General features: G+C 48.7%; 1 protein-coding gene across 6 annotated transcripts in view; it reads left to right on the forward strand.

Moving 5' to 3' along the window:
* rho-5 (rhomboid-5) overlaps nucleotides 1-19,117 on the forward strand; it is a 143,767-nt gene that overhangs the window by 49,453 nt on the left and 75,197 nt on the right. For all 6 annotated transcript variants that reach the window (XM_026815782.1, XM_026815783.1, XM_026815785.1 and 3 more), the window contains exon 3: nucleotides 12,333-15,218. In XM_026815782.1, the coding sequence (XP_026671583.1) occupies nucleotides 12,364-15,218 (2,855 nt within the window). In that variant the 5' untranslated portion in view covers nucleotides 12,333-12,363. The remainder of the gene's footprint in view (nucleotides 1-12,332; nucleotides 15,219-19,117) is intronic.

Raw genomic sequence — 19,117 nt, forward strand, 5'->3', positions numbered from 1 at the left:
GGAAAATTACGCGAGCAGTCTGAAAATCGTTGAGTCTCTTTCTTTCTCCTCACTCTTATTCGTCTAACCGCAATCACCGAGACCCAGGATTTCCGAGAACTTCTGGCTGGCTCATTCTGGTAGGATAATCGCGCGCGATCCCCACCGCGTGTGTCATTTTCTTACCCCGTTTTTTTGACGGTCGTCAGCTACGTAGTCATTTCATAAATCAATCACCAAGACGATTTGTAAATCTCGGTAAATCAGATTAGAGTCTGTACAGGTGTGAAAAGTGATTTACTCTTAAAATTAGCGATTGTTCTTTATCGACGCGACGGTAGTAGTCTGATCGGGGTGACTACTTTCATACGCGATATCGCGGACAAACGTTGAGAAACGATGAGACGGCGGTTCCATTAACGGCGGAAGCTAACCGGGGTGTTCAGAAGATCGTTATACGGCGTGCGTACAATTATTAATGTCCACGCTAACAGGGAGGAACCGGTAGGAAGGAGGAACTGCCGCGAGGGCAAAAAGTATATTCGCGACGGAGGAAAAATGATATATTTATGAGACACGGAGGGTCGTTTCCGCTCGATGCAAACGAGAACCGGGAAGAGTGTTTTTGAGAATGCGCGGCGGGGTACGTTCGAGGAGTAATAACTGCCACGTTGGAAAGTGGGTCGTTCGGAGACGGAGAGAGCGCGAAGGAAGGCTGTAACATTTTATTTGTCGGCCGTGTAACGTCTATACCAAGGCGCCCGTCCAGCGTGTGTATTCTTCGAGTTCCTGGACTCCTATTCTCTCTCTCCGCCTACCCGGAATAACTGGGTCACCCGCCATTGTCCGATATTATTTATCGCGTTCGTTAATTTCTCTTCACTCCGCCTTTCCTCGACCGACCTTCTAATTCTTTTACCGACTCCCATCTTTTCACGCAATCTCGACCAATTAAGTTCGCGACTCCCCCCATTCAAACGAACTTCGCACCGGGAACTATCATGCTCGCAATCGATGAGGAAATAAACTCTTTTCCTCGACGAGTCGATTCAGAGCTTCGCAAATTCAAGATTCTCTACTTTTTTCACCTCTTCTCGTTCGTTACCAATAAATATTCGACCTCCCTTCGTCGATTCGATCTCCGAAGAGGGGGACGACTCGAGCTCGTACGTATTTTCATTCGATCCCAGATACGTTCACGCGCACATCGCGACCGGGAAGCACGCGGGCGGCAGGTTTCCCGGCAGGAAGAGAAACGTACGGTTCGAAGGGATGGTGGATGAAATGAAAGAGAATCGTCGACTGTCGTTCCCCTTCGAGAAGGGACTCGAATTTATCGCGGAGGAGACGTGAATCGGGAAACCGATCCACCTCGAGGGGTGGGGCGTGTCGCTTATTATACTTTCTTATTATTTATCGGCCCCCATAAATACCGACTCAAGCGGAGGCTGCTACCGCGCCGTGAGATTTACGGGGGTCTTGAATTAGTGTCACCCGGGCCGGTATTTTTCACCAGCATATTAATTCGGACACGCTTTACCCTACCCGATGGAATCCATTAACACGGATCTGAAGCGATCAATCGTGCGCATCAAACTAAATAAAATTCGACCGAAGCATTTGAGATAGAAAAGAATTGTATACGACCATTCTTGTAGGTAGCAGTATCTACAACTTTTATTGGAAGTGTTCTTCGAGATTTCGAGAACATAAATTTTTCACTTTTCCGAGATTTTGGCAAGAGTTTTATTTCAGATTTTGCGAAATTTTCGTTTTTTTGCAAATAACTGCTTACCTGTTACCACTGGCGAAAAGTAAAAGTTCAAATGAAAGTTGTAGGTACCGTTGAAAACTACAACTCTCGTATGAAACATTTTTTTCTATCGTCAATAGTTAACGAATATTTTGCCATAAAATGTTCTCTCGTTTTTTGTTAATTACTCGTAAATTATCGACGCTAGCGGAAAATGTTCCAGACAAGTTGTTGCTCTACATGTCAGCTACAAATAAGGTCCTGTGCGATTTCCATCTAGTTCGCATAATTTAGGAGTAAAAAATGCGAGGTATTCTTGAAATTGCCCGGCCCGTCCTCGACAGAGATAACACGAAAAGAAACCGACAGGGTGATTACCGACCGTTTTATCGGATTCTTCCAACCGTGATAACCGTTCTCGGATTATAACAGCGTTATACGAACGGTTCTCGGTAGAAGGGGCAGTCTTTGGAATTCAAATACGGTCTAAATAATCATATCTTGTTTTCTTGATTTCATTACATACATATAGAGCTCGGGTTAAATCGAAGCATTTTGTAAATTCATGAGTAGACGATTTCGTCGAAAATCGTACGGGGACGAGCGAGCAGATCGCATCTTCCAAGTGGACCTTACGAACGTTTCGTTTTGTACAGGAAATCCGTAGTCTGTTCATAAGTGATTCCGACCGTTAGGGTGTTTAAAAATTTGTTGAGAGCTCATACATGCTCCTGGGTCTTATAGAAAGAAAAAGTTTTATTATCATTAAGGGAGTTACTATTAGGCAGTGTTCACAAACTGTGAACGAGTCTAGTTTCTCAACTACCGTCCGGGGTGTTATCTTCGCTGTCCTAGTTGCGACGAACTAGAAAGAAACTTCGTTATTCTTTTGTTTTGCTCTTCTCACGCCTGGATGATATAAAGATATGGACATTGCGCGGAAACAAATTTCTGGCGAAATTGTTTTAATAGCGGCTGAAAGATGTCGACGGGACGAGAATGGACGTTAATTAAAATCCGTCGACGCGAGTCTCTTCAGACACTTTGTTCCGTTCATTTAAATAAACTGTCAACATTCGCGCGAACCTGAAACGACACGGAGGGAAACATCATTTGCACTTTAGAAACACGATCTTGGGGTTTAGTTCGTTCATGTTAAAATTAATGCCATCGTATTCTTGATCATGATACGACCTCTCTTCGTGTCTCGCTTCGTATATTCATTTGTTTTTTAATTTTTGACATCGCATCAAAAGATCATTGAGGTGGTCGTTAAGAATCACATTGATCAACGATTTTATACTCGTTGCTTATGCGGTGCAGAGAATTCGACTCGAACACACGCTCGGGTCATCGTCGACCGAGTTCATTCTTGAATTTCGTCGATTATCATTAAAAATTATGCAAGGACGATTGATCTCGTGAAAAAATGTCAAAATTTTCTCGACAGCTTTGGGAACGGGCATTGAGCCCGAAAAAGAATCGATCTTCCCATCAACGCGCCATTTATCTTGCGCCAAAGTAGCGATCGTAAAAAGCGATGGACGCATTCTCGGGGAAGGTCGATACAGGCGGCGGCGCGAGCTAGTTCCGGTTCTTTGCAATTTGTTTTTCAAGATTCAATCGTTCCGCCTAAATCTTTTTTTTTGTCAGAGGCCTCCATGCATCACTGATACCGGCCATTTAGCGAGTCCCTCGGTTACACCGAAACTTAGATCATTCCGTGGTCAGAACAAATGGCGCGGCCGGCATTGATTTAATACCGGTCCGCGGCTATTATGCGAGGAGGAAGCGGGGAGTAAATCTATCAGCGAGAAATTATCCTCCAGCGAATTTGAATTCGCTGTTATCTTTCCGCGTGATATGAGATACGACGCCGCGCGATATTTCACGCGACCGTTCGACGCCGGACCGTTTAATAATTTTCGCGGCCTGGAAAAGGGCTCCAGCTGCGCTATTGAGCGTCGCCGGATACGATGTTCATCGGAATAGATCGCCCGCTGCTCTTTCTCTGATTAAAATTCGACTTCGCGAAAGCGATTCCTCTTTGAATATAACTTCTCGCTACATTCGCAATTGTGGGCGTGTGTAGTGTAGAATTCATTGGCAGAATAGGATCGCGTTTAACGCAGTCTTATTGTGCAACTTGAATTCAATTATTTCATTCGTTGTGTCTGAACTGCTAATATACGCATTGATAACGAAATCGAACGTGTAGAAGTGTATCACAATGGGAAAGACGATCTTCCGTCTGAATTTCAGTTTTTCAATCGATGCCGTGTTCCATTTTTCATAAAAATCTTTGAAAGAATCGAGGATTCGTTTTTATATAATTTCCAATATCTTCGACAACGCGTCTCACTCATAAGTAGTATATTTCACTGTTAAATCTTCCAAACGTAAAGGAAGATGAAGTGCGACGTCGAGAGAACGAGCTACGCGAATAAAAAGTGTCTGTAAGGATTGGAAATCCATTTTCTCCATAATTTCCTTTCGATTCCGTACTGCAATTTAATCTCGCAACGAAAAGTTTTCTCGAATCACTCGGTACGAAACGGACTCTCTTTGTTCCGCGCGTAAACGTCTCGCTGGCTCAAAGAAAGCACCGCCGTCGCGTCGAAGGAAATACAATTAAGACGAATAACGAAACAATACAAAGAAGAACTTTGCGAAGGAGGAGAGGAGGAAAGAAATTAGGGGTAAAGGAATACCTTTGACACGGAAATTCCGTGACGAGTCCGAAGATCATTATTAAGCGATAAATTCGGAAACGATCACGTTTCATATGAATGGAACGAGTCAGCGTCGGCGTTGCATATCTCACCTCGATCCTACTTACCGGGACATGAAATTCATATTCCATTTCGCGCAGAATCGAGCCGTAAAAAGGGACATCGTCTTCGGATCGCGTGGACGATTACCCGGCGGATACTCGATGGCCGGATAGGACTGAAATTTTAAACCGTGTCGACGTTTGTTCTTGTAAAAACTATCCCGACACTCTTTTACCTATCGTTTCTATCCCCGGGATTCGTCGTTACTTCTGGTTCAACGTAGCCGTTGCCCGCCGCGATTTTACGACGGGAATTTACGCGATTTCCAATACAGAGCTCGTTCACGTTTTATCGCACCGCCGCGTCGCGTCGTTTCACCAGTCTGCGGTCATATCCCGAAGAAAATCTGCTCGTTTCACCGACTTCCGCGTAGATCGATCGTCCTACCCGAAATTATCATACGTGCTGCACGATTATGTATTTTTATACGTAAACAATCAGCGAGAGACGATCGAATGTCTCACCTTTATCCGACGTCTTTGACACGTAGGTGACAGTATTCCGTCAAGAATCGCTGAATTTTTCAATGAAATTCTGAGGTCCGTGAAATTTTTCAATTTCATGGGAACGGAGCGATTCGTCAGTCGCGAAATGGCCCTTCCCCGATATGAGAGGTTTTGAACGCGCTTCCAATATATGCTTTTCCCGATACAAAGCTCATTCTATCGGCCGCGCTCGTTCCCGTGAGATTCCAGCGAGGCTTCAAGGCCGCGACTACGAGAAAATCCGTTTGACGCGACTTCCCGGCAATAAATCCGGCGTACGTGTTTCCCCGATCGTACGGAGACGCGCGCGAGAACGCTCGGCCCTGGCCCCGCTTCGCGCCGTCGTCTAGCGATATATCCGCCTCGCAACGTCGTCGACGTAGCCGGGCCGAGCCGGGAAAAACGATCCTCCGTCAACGCTGTAAATCGGATTTTTCGTTTTATCTCCCCGTCGGCATTGCTGCGTTAAAGTTTGATGCGTTCGCTGGGCCATCGGCGCTTCTTGAATTATTCAGCCTGTTGACCTTCTAATTTCCACTGAAAAGTTTCAGCTTTCTGCTTGTCACTCCATCCGGGATTAATCGATCCGCATCGTCGCGCCGTGCTGGTTAATTCATTAAGCGGCCCCGTCATGCGGCTTATTTATGGAGATAAATAGTTTAATGCTGCTAATACACTTACGCCCTCGGCACAAAACTCCATGGAACCTTGAGACCGATCAAAGAACTTGGTCGTCAATATTTCTTCCGCCTAGACTTCGGAATTCGAAAACGCAAATCGCGGCGTTACGACACCACTACATAGCGAGGCGTGATCGACCGAAGAAATTTACGAGAATCGGCCGGGTTATAGGAATACACAGCTGAAGCATGCTCGCGCTCCTCGCGGAAAGATCATCCTTGGGCCGTGCCACTACGTTCCTTTGTTATGCATGGAACGAGGACGCTCGGTGGACGATGCTGAAACGGTCCTATTTCTTGACAATCCCTTCCTGTATCTCATCGCGCGGGGTGGCTCTCCCTCGGAGGTCTTTTCCCTTCGCCCTACATTCGCCGAGTCGCCATTTCCGCGTTCCATCCAGCTTCCTAGGAGGAGAAGGAGCCGGTGATAAGAGAGACGTGCGCGTTTCGGACGGGGTGACGAGTCAACCGTAGCTCCTTTAAAACTTGCCCTTCCCCGACGGATAATAGTTCGGGATTCTTTTCCTTCGGGGCTCGCCTTTTGGGACGGAGTTAATAGCAGTCACGAGCTTTCGTTAGATTTACTTCGTTCCGGGTTAAGTCGCTGTAATTGCTCGGTCAATTTTTCATCCCCCCGCAACCCCTCGGGTTTTTCGTTTTCAGAGATAAAGCCTTCTCCCGGGGCAAAATTTTATTCTTGACGAACGCACCCCTCTCGATCCTTCGACCCTCCGAGTCTCGTCCACTTAACGATTTTTATAATCGTATGCCAAGAAGTCGAACAATTTCTTTACTGTACATTGCAATTATTTTGCAACGAGGTCGCACGGTAAAAGGCGAAGTCTATTAACAAAGAAACGTTTCGACGCACGGGCGTTAATAGCTTTTCACTAAGGGCATTTAACGATCGAAGGAGCTCATAAAATCGAGAATTAAAAGGTGCCAGAGGGCAAGAAGGCCAAGCATTTAAATGGATTCAATTTGGAACGAAGCCAGCAGTCGTCTGGCGCGGTGCGGCGCGGCGTGCCAACCTCGGCGAAGGATATAGGCGCTCGTAAAGGATGCAACTCGGTTCGTTGAACGAATTAATAGCAATCTCGAGGAATCGGTCGGCCATTAGAACGTTCGAATACGATTTCCTTGATTGATCGCTCAGATCCGGTGACGTCTCGCCGATCCCTCGAACACTTTCAATGCTTCCACTCAACCGAACGGAGTCCCCTCGAACAGACTTCAGAATTTATTATTGTCGGACGACTATAAAAGAAATTATCTCTTCCCGCGTCGTCATTTTTTCAATTTCACTCGAGGACGGATCAAGTTATTGCTTCAAATTTTCTGCTCGTGACTCATTTCGACGTCGTTCCATGAATCTGAATGAAAATGAAAAACCTTATCGTACATCGACGATGAATTAATAATCGAACCCGGTCGTTCCGGTTGGAAGATGTCTGCAACCAATTTTCGCGAGACACCAGCGATTCTTGTAGGCAAGTTCGAACGGCACCGGACTCCGGTGGCCGGTTCATTTCCCCCCGATGGCTCTCGCACAAATTACTTTTCCAGGGGTTAATTTCGATCGCTAGAAATTAACTAACTGTTCGCCAACTAATTTCGTCGGCAAACATCAGTTCCGAGCGTTGCAGTCTGCGGCTGCGACGGTAGACAAGGGGATGGGAAGGTGAACGCCACTACGCGTAACCGTGTGCGCCGGCGTTCGTTCTGTTAGGCGTCGCGTCGGTTCAATTTTCGGAAAATCTCCGTCGACGATATTTCCCTCGCGCGGTTAATGAGGCCGGAAATAAGAGGCGGCAAATTACGGGGCGACGTCGTCGTAGTTGCGGTTATTGGCACATGAGTATCGATTCTTTTTCCTCGGTTTTGTCGCGAGGTAACGAGTTCGAGGAGAGGTCGGCCCCTTTACGATCGAATCTGATCCTGCTGTGAGAAGTAGATCCTCGTCATTTACCGTAATTTCCTCCTGTCTTCGAGCGACTTCACCCATCGGGAGAGACAATATTCCGTGTGACATGATCTCTTGTTAAAGTCAGGCATCCGCATGAATGAAACTGACTTTGTTGTAATTATAAAATGAAATTGGTACATGAATTTATGAATGATTAATTGATGCTGATATTAATTAAAATGATAGCACACGGGACGCTGTCAATGCTGCGTTCATGGAAATTCGACGAACGCGTTTAATCTGATTATTGCAGAACTAATGCTAACACCTTAACACGGTGGAAAGGATTTGGTATCGATTAAAGTCAACCGCGATTCGAACGGCGCAAATCGCGTTTGGGTCGTTGCAACGGTGTCAATAGTGATTACGCCCATACTTTCCAGGACAAGGGATTTGCTACATATGTTAAAACCATTAAACGTTTAAACAGCGGGGTGTCCGGGGGGGTACTTAATTCGTGTCCGATTGTCGAACGACAATCGACGACGGATTCACTCCCGGCCGAATACGTTTCACGGGCCAACGTTCACCTCTCGTTATTGGATAATACTTGAGTTACACGTGTTTTGACTCGCTCGGGTCTCCGTTCCGCGCGTGCAGTTTAATTAATTCGCAATCGACCGTGTCGAGTGGATCGGTTCCCGAGCAGCGGCCAAAATCGTCAAAGCATTTCTATTCGAACAGAGACGCTCATTCTCTTTTCCGATCGTCGTCGTCTCTCGACGTTTTTCATCCATCCAGCGACGATCATCGGTTCGTCGTTACCAGCCTAAATTGATTCTACACGATCATCGTTTGTCACAGAATTTTTATCGGTTTTTATGAGAAGCGAACGATCGCCTGTCAACGTTGCGGATCTCGAAATCGCTTAATGACCCCGGCAACCTCGTTTTCACCGCAACAGTCGACGGTGCGGTCGTAAAAAATGATTAAGAAAAGTTACGTCGGGTCGTTGGCAAGAAAACTGCGACGCGTAACGACGATTCTTACCGGGACTCAGATGCGAAATGAAACCGAGTCCTGCTCGTTCGCCCGTTATTTTCGCCGACGCAACGCGGTTACCCGGAAAATTTGCATGTTTTTCTGCTCGTCCGTTCCCTGTGGCTTCTTTTCATCGAAGGAACGACTTGCCCGGAGGAAGCGGGGACATAGCGCGGTGGCAAATTTCCTAGCGGGCTCTTATCGCAGACGAAAGAGTACAACGTTCGTGTACAAAGTGCTTCTTATCCCCTGGCGATTCTTCCATAATCTTGTACGGTTACTTGAATCCAAATTGCATTTACAGATTGGAACGCAATTGTTAGATCGTCATACTATTGTAAATAGCGTCAGATAAAATGTAATTTTAACGTCGGGTGATGAGTTTATAGAAACAATTATGTACAAGATCTCGATTATCTCTGATAAAGATCAGCACGTCGCGTCGAACATGTGGAAGAATATTGCGTCTCTTCACCCTTTTAAGGTCTATCTACACTAACATAACGTCGACGTAACCGGTACGTAGAGTCTCCGTAGGTCGTAGGACGTACGTTTGGCAAGGTAACTAGTGCGTCTTTAGGCGATATTTGTATATGATCGGAGAAAATCCCTTTTCAGTGCATTCTACGTTACGAACGATACAGTGTACTCCCCAAACGTGAAGATGTTAGATTCAGAGATTTGAGCTAGTCGTCGAGAATGAATGCATCAAACTTTTATATCCATATTGAAAGTAATTTGAGGTCAACGGATTTGAGGAATGTACTCACGTAAAAGAAATTTGATTCGAGCATAAACTCCCCCGTCATTCGATCAAGCTCGTACGACCAGTTCGCATTCCTGTCGCAAATATCCGAGGAACGCTCGCATCCAACGGGGACAGGGGCATGTTTTCCCTCGTTCCCGTTGGATAATGTCGAAGATTTACGGAAGAAATTCACGGAATCCCGGGTTCGACTCGAATATCCACGGCCGAGCTTTCGAAGGAGGAGGAGAGATTTGACAAATGGTTTTATCCGGCAGTTGACGCCTCAGTTGACGCGCGTACGTGCACGTGACATGTGTCGCGTGTGTCGCCTCGTGTGACCCCGCTCCCAATGGGAACCTGAGAATATGTCATTTCTCGACGTTCGTGAAATGGATGGTGTGTGCGGCTCGACGCACCATCGTCGAACGATGATATTTCGGCTGGCAAACGAGACGATCCTGAAGACGGGGCAGAGCGGCTGACCGCAGGTCGCAGATCTGACCGTCCCTCCGGTCTGACCGGTTCCCATCCCCATGGTGAAATGATGCTCCGACGATCCGATTACTGGATCGAATCGACGTCGATCTAGATTCAATTCCAAGAGCCAATTCCTTTTCGAATCGTGGCCAATGACAACCGAAGCGATGACTTCGCGATCCTCTACGTGATTCGTTTCGAATTAGACTAACGATTTTTGTACAACGATTCGATTTAATGGCGAAGAGATCGTCAGACCTTTTTCTCTCGTAAATCTGCAGAGGAAGCATAAACGACTTTAGAATTTGATCACTGCACGGTTTTGCAGTTACCTCAGAAAAAAATCGACTCTATTCGTTTTAATTAGTTCCAATTCGATTCCTTCGAATTTTTATCCACTCCATTCAACTGATCGACGACGAACGAAAAGAATTGCTCGACAATGGATTCGAATGTTTTCGCGTAACTGCGTGGCACCCAGTCGGAAACTGAACGGCAGAATCGTCGGGTAATAATGTTCGATTCGTGAACATGCTCGCTATGAGCGTTTCCAGCTGCGTGGCTGCTGGAAAAGGAAGAATCAGGCTGGAAAGCGATCGAGAATGACGGGAGTGGGTGGCGCGCGACAGAACGGTGGAAGAATGAGAAGGAACATGCTGAACTCGCTAATTGCAAAAACTGCCTGGAGCGTTGTCCACCGTCGTCGAGTTTCCTCGCCGGTTCTTCGCGTAAGGAAAGAAACGGCGAGGCACGTGAAACACGGCCATTCGGTCAGCTTCACGCTGGAAGCTTTCCTCGTCCTTCGTCGACGAAAGACGTCACTCTAATTAATTCTCACGCGCTTAAGTTAACGTATGAACGTCGCAATTGCGACTGGATTCGTTAGCGGTGGCGTTGAGCAAGAGGCACAATGATTCGGTACACAAATTTAATTTACAAAGAGAGCCGTTATTTTTTCTTCTTTTTTTCTTCTCTAAACTAATTTCCTTCGCAATTGCGCTAGACGGTATTTCTTCCTTTCTGACAAGGAGAAAATTAAAAAGATTCCGAACGTGTTCTTTTCCCCCGATACCCACGATCTGCGGAAATGTAAAAAGGGATATACATAGCTGGCTCGTGAATTGTTCGGCTTCCCTGCGGAACGCCAGCTGCGTTTTATCTCCGCGTTACCGCCAACGCGTGCCATTTTCACGTTCCGCAAAGTTTTTACGTCCTCCCCTCTGATAGACGCATTGCAGAACCCGGAAACGTTTCTATCTCTGTATCAACGATACCCGTCCTACGATATGTCGCCGTTCAATTTTGACGATCGAATGTTTGCTACGATCGGTCCATTGACTCTTTAAACGTCTCGTGTCGCATTCGAGGGTGAATTCGATGGACGCGCAGAAGGTATATTTACAAATAATAGAAACGAAGCAGGTACTTGAACCACGCCGTCATCTTCCGAGAGAAACGTCTGGTCAATTACACGATTGATTGTGACACAGGTTCTACCTTTCTTTGCTTTCTCTGCTTTCGCCTCGTACCACTCGAGCGTGATCGAATTACCAATGAAACCGTCGATTCGGTAGCTTCGCTTCCCGGCGATTTAAGAAAAATTATTTTGCACCAGCTAAGAGCTTGGATCAATGTTCAATTAACAGTTTCCTAATCGTTCCCTAACTAAGTCGCGTTCGAGAGATCGATCGGCCAATCTAAGGATAATCGAGTGACTCGAAAAACCTATTCGTTTTCTTAATAGAATGAGAACTGTCGTACGCCCTGGTCGACGTCTGACCACTCGCCGACAGTTTCTACTCGCAGTTCGACGCTTCCTATCAGATTTCACGACGCTGCTATTTGACCGAACACAAAGGAGATCAGTCGTCATGAAATTGAAAAAAGGTGGGACGAACGAGACCGTGAATTTCGGGTTCCCGGGGCGTACTAAAAATTTGATGGGCCGGACGGCACTCGGACGGTGTTCAATGCTCTTTGGGGGATTTAAGCGGTGATCGATGAAATCGTTGTATTTCGCGGCAATTCGCTGCAGGCTCGCCGGCGGTTACGAACGACCGCACGCGTCACTCGTTCGGACACGTCGGGCCAGGGCGAAACGCGAGCGAGCGTGGCCCCAATTAATTTGCGATCGATTATATGGGCCGCGTTTTAACGTCACGTAACACGAGCGGTTCGTGCCCCGGTCCCGTGCTCCCGACGATGTTTCGACGTGTACGTACGTACGTTATGTTTTACCGTCCAGACGGCGAAGAAGGACACGGGATTCGGTAATTTTCACGATTGACGGTCGAATCGAATCTCGCCACGGGAATGAAGAACGTAACACGTAACATTTGTTTCGTGCGATCACAAAGTACATTGAATAGATTCTGTTTATCTGCGAGCGATGCGAACGGTCATGTGATGGGTCGATGCAAACGTTTCAGATGTCCTGACAGCGGGCCCCGGGCCACCAGGATGCCGACAGACGACGACTATGGCCGAAGAGAACGTCTCCTACTGCACCAACATCCGATCACTCAGTACGGGTCCTCGTCATCTCCGGTTCCAGGGCCAAACGGCGGAACGTCAGGAAGCGTCGGGTCCCAGATCGAGTCCACCAACTCCACGGAGTGTTACAAACCGTCGCAGCGACAGGCGAACCAGCAAACGGGCGATCTACGAGGAACGAGCGGATCGAACGTTGCCGCTAGCCAGCAAGATCGTTACAAGTCCGAGCAGTCCGCACAAGGTGGGAGCGAGCACGTCGATTATGGCGGCCGGGAACGAATGTGCGGCATTGAGAGGCACGACAAGTCGACGGACAAGCCGACGCTCGACGATTTCCCCAAGTCCTGCGCGGAAACGCGTTCCATACAGTCCGGATGCGACCGATACGGTGGAGTACACTACCAGAACCAGGAACGATTCGGTCAGTCCGCCGTTCTGCAAACGCACCACCAATACGGCGCTGGCAGAGCGAGCGCGTCCGGTCAGACACTGTCGCAGAACGTTGTTCTGGCCGAGCGTTTTCCACGGTTCAACGAGCTCGCCGGTCTCCACGGTGAGCAACGACTGTCCTTGGCCCCGAGCGAACGCTTTCAGCCGGGTAACGGCCCCGAGCTTCGCTTCCATCGTCCGGCTAGCGAGCTGGTGTCCACCGGAAACGAATACGCGAACACGAACATACTGGTGTCCGGCTGCGCGACCAGCCCGTTCTCGTCCGAGACGTTCCCCTCACCGCCGTCGCCGGCACCAGCGAACGATCGGTTCGTGCCACCGCCGCCACTGTCGCCCAGCCCAAGCGAGAAGTACTCCTCGACCCAGAGTCTGGCTGGTTATCCTGCTGGTGATCGGATTCTGCCCCCAGGTTCTCCAAGCGCCAGATATGGCGGTGGCACGGCACCAGCCTCACCGATGCCAGCTAAGGAGCGATTCTCCTCGGCGGAACGATTACTGGCCAATCAGCAGCCATCGGCGGGCTCCGTGCACGAGTCCAAGGATCAGCAACGATACGCTGGAGCCAGCGATCGCCTGTTGTCCGGCTCGTCACCGGTGCTGGGAAGCCTACAGGCCGGTCTACAAAGCGACAGGAACGGATTATACTCCGCCGGCAAGGATTCCGCTGCCGGATCGAGGTACGGAGCCATGTCCACGGACAGGCTGCTCTCCTCGTCGCCTATACACGCCCCGGTGCCAGAGAGGTTCGCGAGCAAGTCGACGGAACGGTACCTCGGCGGCTCGCCGGTCCACGAACGATACCATCGACAGGAAACGGCGTCCGTGCATCACGAACGTTACTCGACGCTCTCGTCGAGCGCCGAAAGGTTTCTCTCGAACTCACCGAATCCCGAGGCCTCGTCTCATCAAAGATACTCGTCGACGGAGAGGTCTCTGCAAGCGTCGTCCAGCGGTGAACAGAGACGTCTGTACACCGATCGCGGTGTCGAGACGGTCTGCCAGAAGTACGGCGATCGACCCGCCGGATCGCCGGCGCCTACGGACTTCAACAGATACTCGAGCTTCCAAGAGGTGGGCAATACTCAGTCCAGATATGTCGGGACCGCCGATCGTTTCAACGAGCTCGCGATACAGCGTTGCGGTCAGTCTCGGGGCAACGATAGATTCTGCGTGTCTACCGATCGCTACCTCGCGAGCTCGTCGCCGGGACACGACGGCAGGATGGCCAACGGCGACGCGTCCAGATACGTCGTCTCGGGATCGTCGACGGAGCGGCTGCTGTCCGCGACATCGTCCTCGTCCTCCTCGTCGACCGACACTGTCGCCCGCTATCACTCCTCGTACACGAACACGACGGCCACGCAGTCCGCGACGTCCAGCGATCGTTTCACCTCCGTCTCGCCGACTCCCGAGGCGAGCTCGACGAACCTTAGATCGGGAACGACCGGGACGAACGTGGCCTGTCCCGGCTATCAGACCGCGACGAAGACCAGCGTGGACAAATATCTCCAGGTGTCCAAGTCTGTGCAGAGCTACGCGAACGATCGGTATAATCCCGGGAGCGATCAGTTCGACAGACTCGGGCAGGATCGAAGCTACGACCGGTTCTCCGGTAATGGCGCGGATCGATTCTCTTCTGCGACAACTACTCCCGATCGTTTTCATTCGGCTACTGATCGATACTCTCCGGTACGCGCCGCGGACAAGTATCTGTCGCTGCCGAAGCCCAAGGATCGATATACCGGTCGCATAACACCGATCTCGTCCTCCTGTGGCACTTCGGTCGCCGTCACCTCGACCGATCGCACTTACGGCTCGGCGAGCGCGACCGGAAGTTACGTACCACCGACCGCGCACACCCCTGTCGAGAGGTACGTGCCTCAGCCGCCTCCGGAGGTCCTCTACCCAGACAGATACGTGGATAGGTACGTGCCGCCTTCCGCTCATACGCCCACGGATCGTTACGTGCCAACCAACGATCCGGCCGATCCGTACATGAGGAGAGACCTTGGGTTCCATCATCATTATCGGCTACCGCCGCCGGCCGGCTATCCGTACCATCAGTCCCACTTCCGACTCCGCGGTTTCGCGTACGCGTCGCCTGGAAGGCTCGGCGGTAGCCCCGGCTCGAGCAGCTCCAGCAGCTCCGCGTCCAACCAAAGGGACAGCTTCTCAATGTCGCCGTCGCTCCGGCCGAAGGTACGCGTCTCCGCGGTGGAGTTCCCGACCACCGGCTCCGGCGTTCGCCACGTGTGCACCAATCCACCGTCGTGCTGCAACGAGGCGTCTGGAAGCGGGAGGTCCTGTTGTCAAGCCATCAGGAGGTCCCTGCCACCCGGCGCGCTCCCGTCTATACCTACGCAGTCTGCCTGGTGAGTCTTTTACAATTTTGCTTGTCACATCTTAAATGTGATCTTGAACTCGAAGTAGGAACTAAACTTCGTTGATGTGGAAACGTGGATCGTTTTCGTGAATCAAACGACTTAGTTCGACAAATATTCGAAGCAACGCGAGAGGTCACGTTTACCAAGCCGTGAAAAAGAGATGTTGGTCAATGACGAGAGATGCCGTATTAACTTTCAATGGGCCGCCAAAGTTATACATTAGCTGCAAACGGAATCCCGAATACGCGCGTATTACGCTAATCTCCAGGAGCCGGGGTGAAGTTGCCGGTGGAAAAAATTAATTGCAGCACAAATGAAAGTCAGCGTGCGGATAAAAGGAATTGCATGCGCCTCGCCGAGCGCCGGGAGCTAGAGTCGTGTAGTCAGGGATTAAGGAATACAGAGATCCTGGGATAATGTATACGTGTCCCTACGTAATCGTACTCCTTTATGATAAAGCTCGAGAATTAGAATGGAAATGCCTTAATTGCCGGATGAATATTATTTAGAGACGTGCATCCGACGCGCTTTTTTCTCGTTAGACGTTCTTTTGTAAAATCACTTTTGACCTCTACGCGATTTTACATCGAGTCGCCTAATCTTGTTTCTTTTAATAATCAAAGTAATCTGTCTTGGGAACGGCATGAGTCTCGGCGAAGTCGTGACTCAATTTCGCAGTTCCCTTCGATATTAGACTCGCCGGCGAGATTACACTTGGTAACACACGGCTTAACTTTCGACGAAGCTGCACAGCACGGGGCGTGTGTTGTGCGTGAATTTATAGTGCCCGTAATATTCCGATACCGACCGCACGCGCGAAATCGTTAACGTGCAAGTTCGTGCCATATCGGACTCCTGGCTGAAATTGATTAAATTCGTATTGGGACTCGAAATTGAAATGTATTAGCTCACCGAATGGAAATCCCGTATCTACATTTTTCGTCCCACATGAGAGTGTGCGCCTCGTCGTTTTCGAGTTACACGCTTCCAAAATCAAGAACTACTGTTTCAACGCGTTGGATTCGTATCGTGTCATTTTCCGAATTTAACTTGGCAGTTGACGCCGTTTGAAATCGATAGAACGGTTGCCCGAACCGGATTCTGTCAGCCTGGCAACGGGGGAAGAATTCCGCGCGTCTAACAAGACTTTGTTTCACAGTCGACGATCCCTGTTTAAAACGTTATCTAAAAATGAACTGGAATGTAGGCCGTGTCCACATTTAGAAGCCGCGGGCATAGAAAGGGTCGTTACTTTCGTGGCACACACAGTAATCAGGTTAATGGAGTATCGTGGCCCACTTTATTTTTTCATCTTCATCGGCTTCGCGCGGCCCCGCGAACTTTCCAGCCTCCCTCTTTTTCGCGTTTCAAAGTCAATGATGCATTGCCATCTGAAGATCTCCTCCCCTCGTCTCGCGTTATTTTTTTTTCCAAACTTGTGATACGTCGCCGACTGTGACTTTCAACAAAGAGGAGTAACAGGATTTTAAATAACGAATAACGCCAGGTTTTTATTTATTCAGAGCTCAATAGCAATTCATCGGAAATAAAAATGATGAAGCGTTTGATCGATGAGATCACGCGGTCGGTGACTGGAATCACCGGATGTAATTTCAATGGCGGTTCGTTAAGGATAATTTCCTGTTAACCGTGGAGGTGTTTAATTAGAGTTCGGGAACGTCAGCGAATTTTCGCGCCGGGAAACAGAGGCTAGACTCGGGCGGAGTCCCGGCAGCCAGTGTACCGAAAGTTGAGAGGGTACAATGGCACCCCGGACAGGCAGTTTCCTGAAAACTGAGCGAGGAGAAGGGCGATTCCTTTCGGTCTGAAAGGGTGGAAGAGATTACGTCGGCAGGCTCGTTCCGCTGAGTGTTCAGTTTGCTTTGGAATATCGGGCTTTACCCCCGCGAATTCTACGCGCGAGTTTGCCCGAAAGCTTTGTGCCGGTCAAGCCGATTGTGATCCGCCCCCGGTGCTCCCCCACTATCCTCCGTCGGTTCAGTGAAAATCCAAAAAGAAAAACGCGTCTGTTTTTCGCAAAAACATTTTGCCTCCATCCTTTCATCCCATATATTTAAACTCGTACAAAGGCCACGAAATATTTCGTTTTAAGAATCCTGCACGTTTTATACCCGGAGATTTCAATATCAATTCATTTGAGACCAAAGGACTCATGGATCCTTTCTTATTTTCTCCGAAAATCTGCTCACAGGTTCCTGCGAAAGTTTTGCGCGACGAAAACTAGTAATTTCCGTGAATCTGAAATCAACTGCCCCCGGTAAGCGTGACCGTGGTTCTCGATTAAACCGACGAATTTCACGGTCTCTCGATTCCACGAGCGAGTATCTAAATAAAACGAACGGTAACCCGTATTTGCAACGATATCGCGTAAACAGAGTATCGCTGTAATTGCTCTCGTTGTGGCCGTTACAATTTAGGAGCTTACCCGCGTCTGCTACACTCGTCGTTAGACGCTTATTACTTTTCTTCGTGAAGCCGTCGACGTCTATGTGTGTATTCGAAGATTCATTAGAGCGTCAAAAGCGTGTAACATCGTAGTGCTCGATTCATGATTCGTGTTTAAATTGATACCGCAAAAGTGTTGTTTCGCACAAGAATCTACCTATAAATCGGATCAGGAGTCCACAGAACTCTTCGTTATTATGTTTCATCGTTCATGCAGGAAGCCTAGTTTCGTTGACAAGTTTCGTTGGCAACGCGGAAGACCGACACGTACGAAGTTCGATCGGTGGTCCCACGATATATCGGGTTTAACGAAGCGATTACGTATTTTCGACATTAGCCGAGTTCAAGATTAGACCGCGTAATTGCACTCCGGAACAATGCGTCGCCGAAGAACGCCGATGCTAATCGCGGAACTCTGTATCGCTTTTTGTTCTTCCATGAGATGAAATGTAGCGCGCGTAGAATTAAAAATACCCTCGACGAGTTAATTTTTCATAGAAAAGCTTCTGTCATTCGAGTGTTATTAGATCATTCCGGCTTTGGACCAAATATTTCCTCCGATTCGATAACACAATTAGCATACTTCTCTCGTTTCCTCTTTTTATAACCCCTCGACGCTTAATCCGACTTCGAATCCTTTCGCTCATTTCGCCGTCGTTAATAATCGCTCATAATTCTCTTGGTTATTTTCTATGGAACGTATCGCGCATATAATCGACACGGAACAGTCGAACGGGATTAATGGAACACGAGCGGCGCGCGTCGAAACTTTTGATGGAACAAGCGCGAATTGAAAATTACGCATGGGTAAGCGTCGCGCGGGGTAGGTATAACGTTCGAACTACGAACGGGACCGGGGAAACTCTTTGAATATTACAAGGCGCGGACGATTTATCAACGTCGAAAGTGCTCCGCGTTTAAGTATCTCCGCAGCCATGCCGTAATTGCACGCTCCAATCTCGCGACGCAGCGCCCGGATTTATTATCTAAGTTTAAGGAGACGCAGCTCTTTTATCGTCAATCACGATTACGTTTTTCCTCGGTGTATTTTGATACAGCTATCAAATCGAGGGGCTGTTTTTCTTCGTTCGTATGTAACTCGTTTCATTGGATCTCCGAGACGCTTACGTGACGGGAAATAGACACCAGCTCATCAAATTTTATTGAACACAATTTTCTGGTAATCTCGTTCAATCCTGTCGCGTAAACGTTTTTGCTCTACCTTTGTGACAAAACAAGCCGGCGACCTTTCAATTATTTCCGGCGTAAAGTCGAGCACATGCATAAAATTCGCTATGACGTTCAACGGTGGGGAATAACGAAAATGAAGCGGAGCGAAGTTCCCTCGGAACCGTGAAACGTTGCGATCGCACAATGCGTTCTAAATAAATCTGCGGCCCGTCGCGTCGCCGCGCTGACGA

Source organism: Ceratina calcarata, unplaced genomic scaffold (assembly GCF_001652005.2).
Source record: "Ceratina calcarata isolate Rehan_Ccalc_2016 unplaced genomic scaffold, ASM165200v1 scaffold48.2, whole genome shotgun sequence".
In the NCBI taxonomy this organism is placed as follows: Eukaryota; Metazoa; Arthropoda; class Insecta; order Hymenoptera; family Apidae; genus Ceratina; species Ceratina calcarata.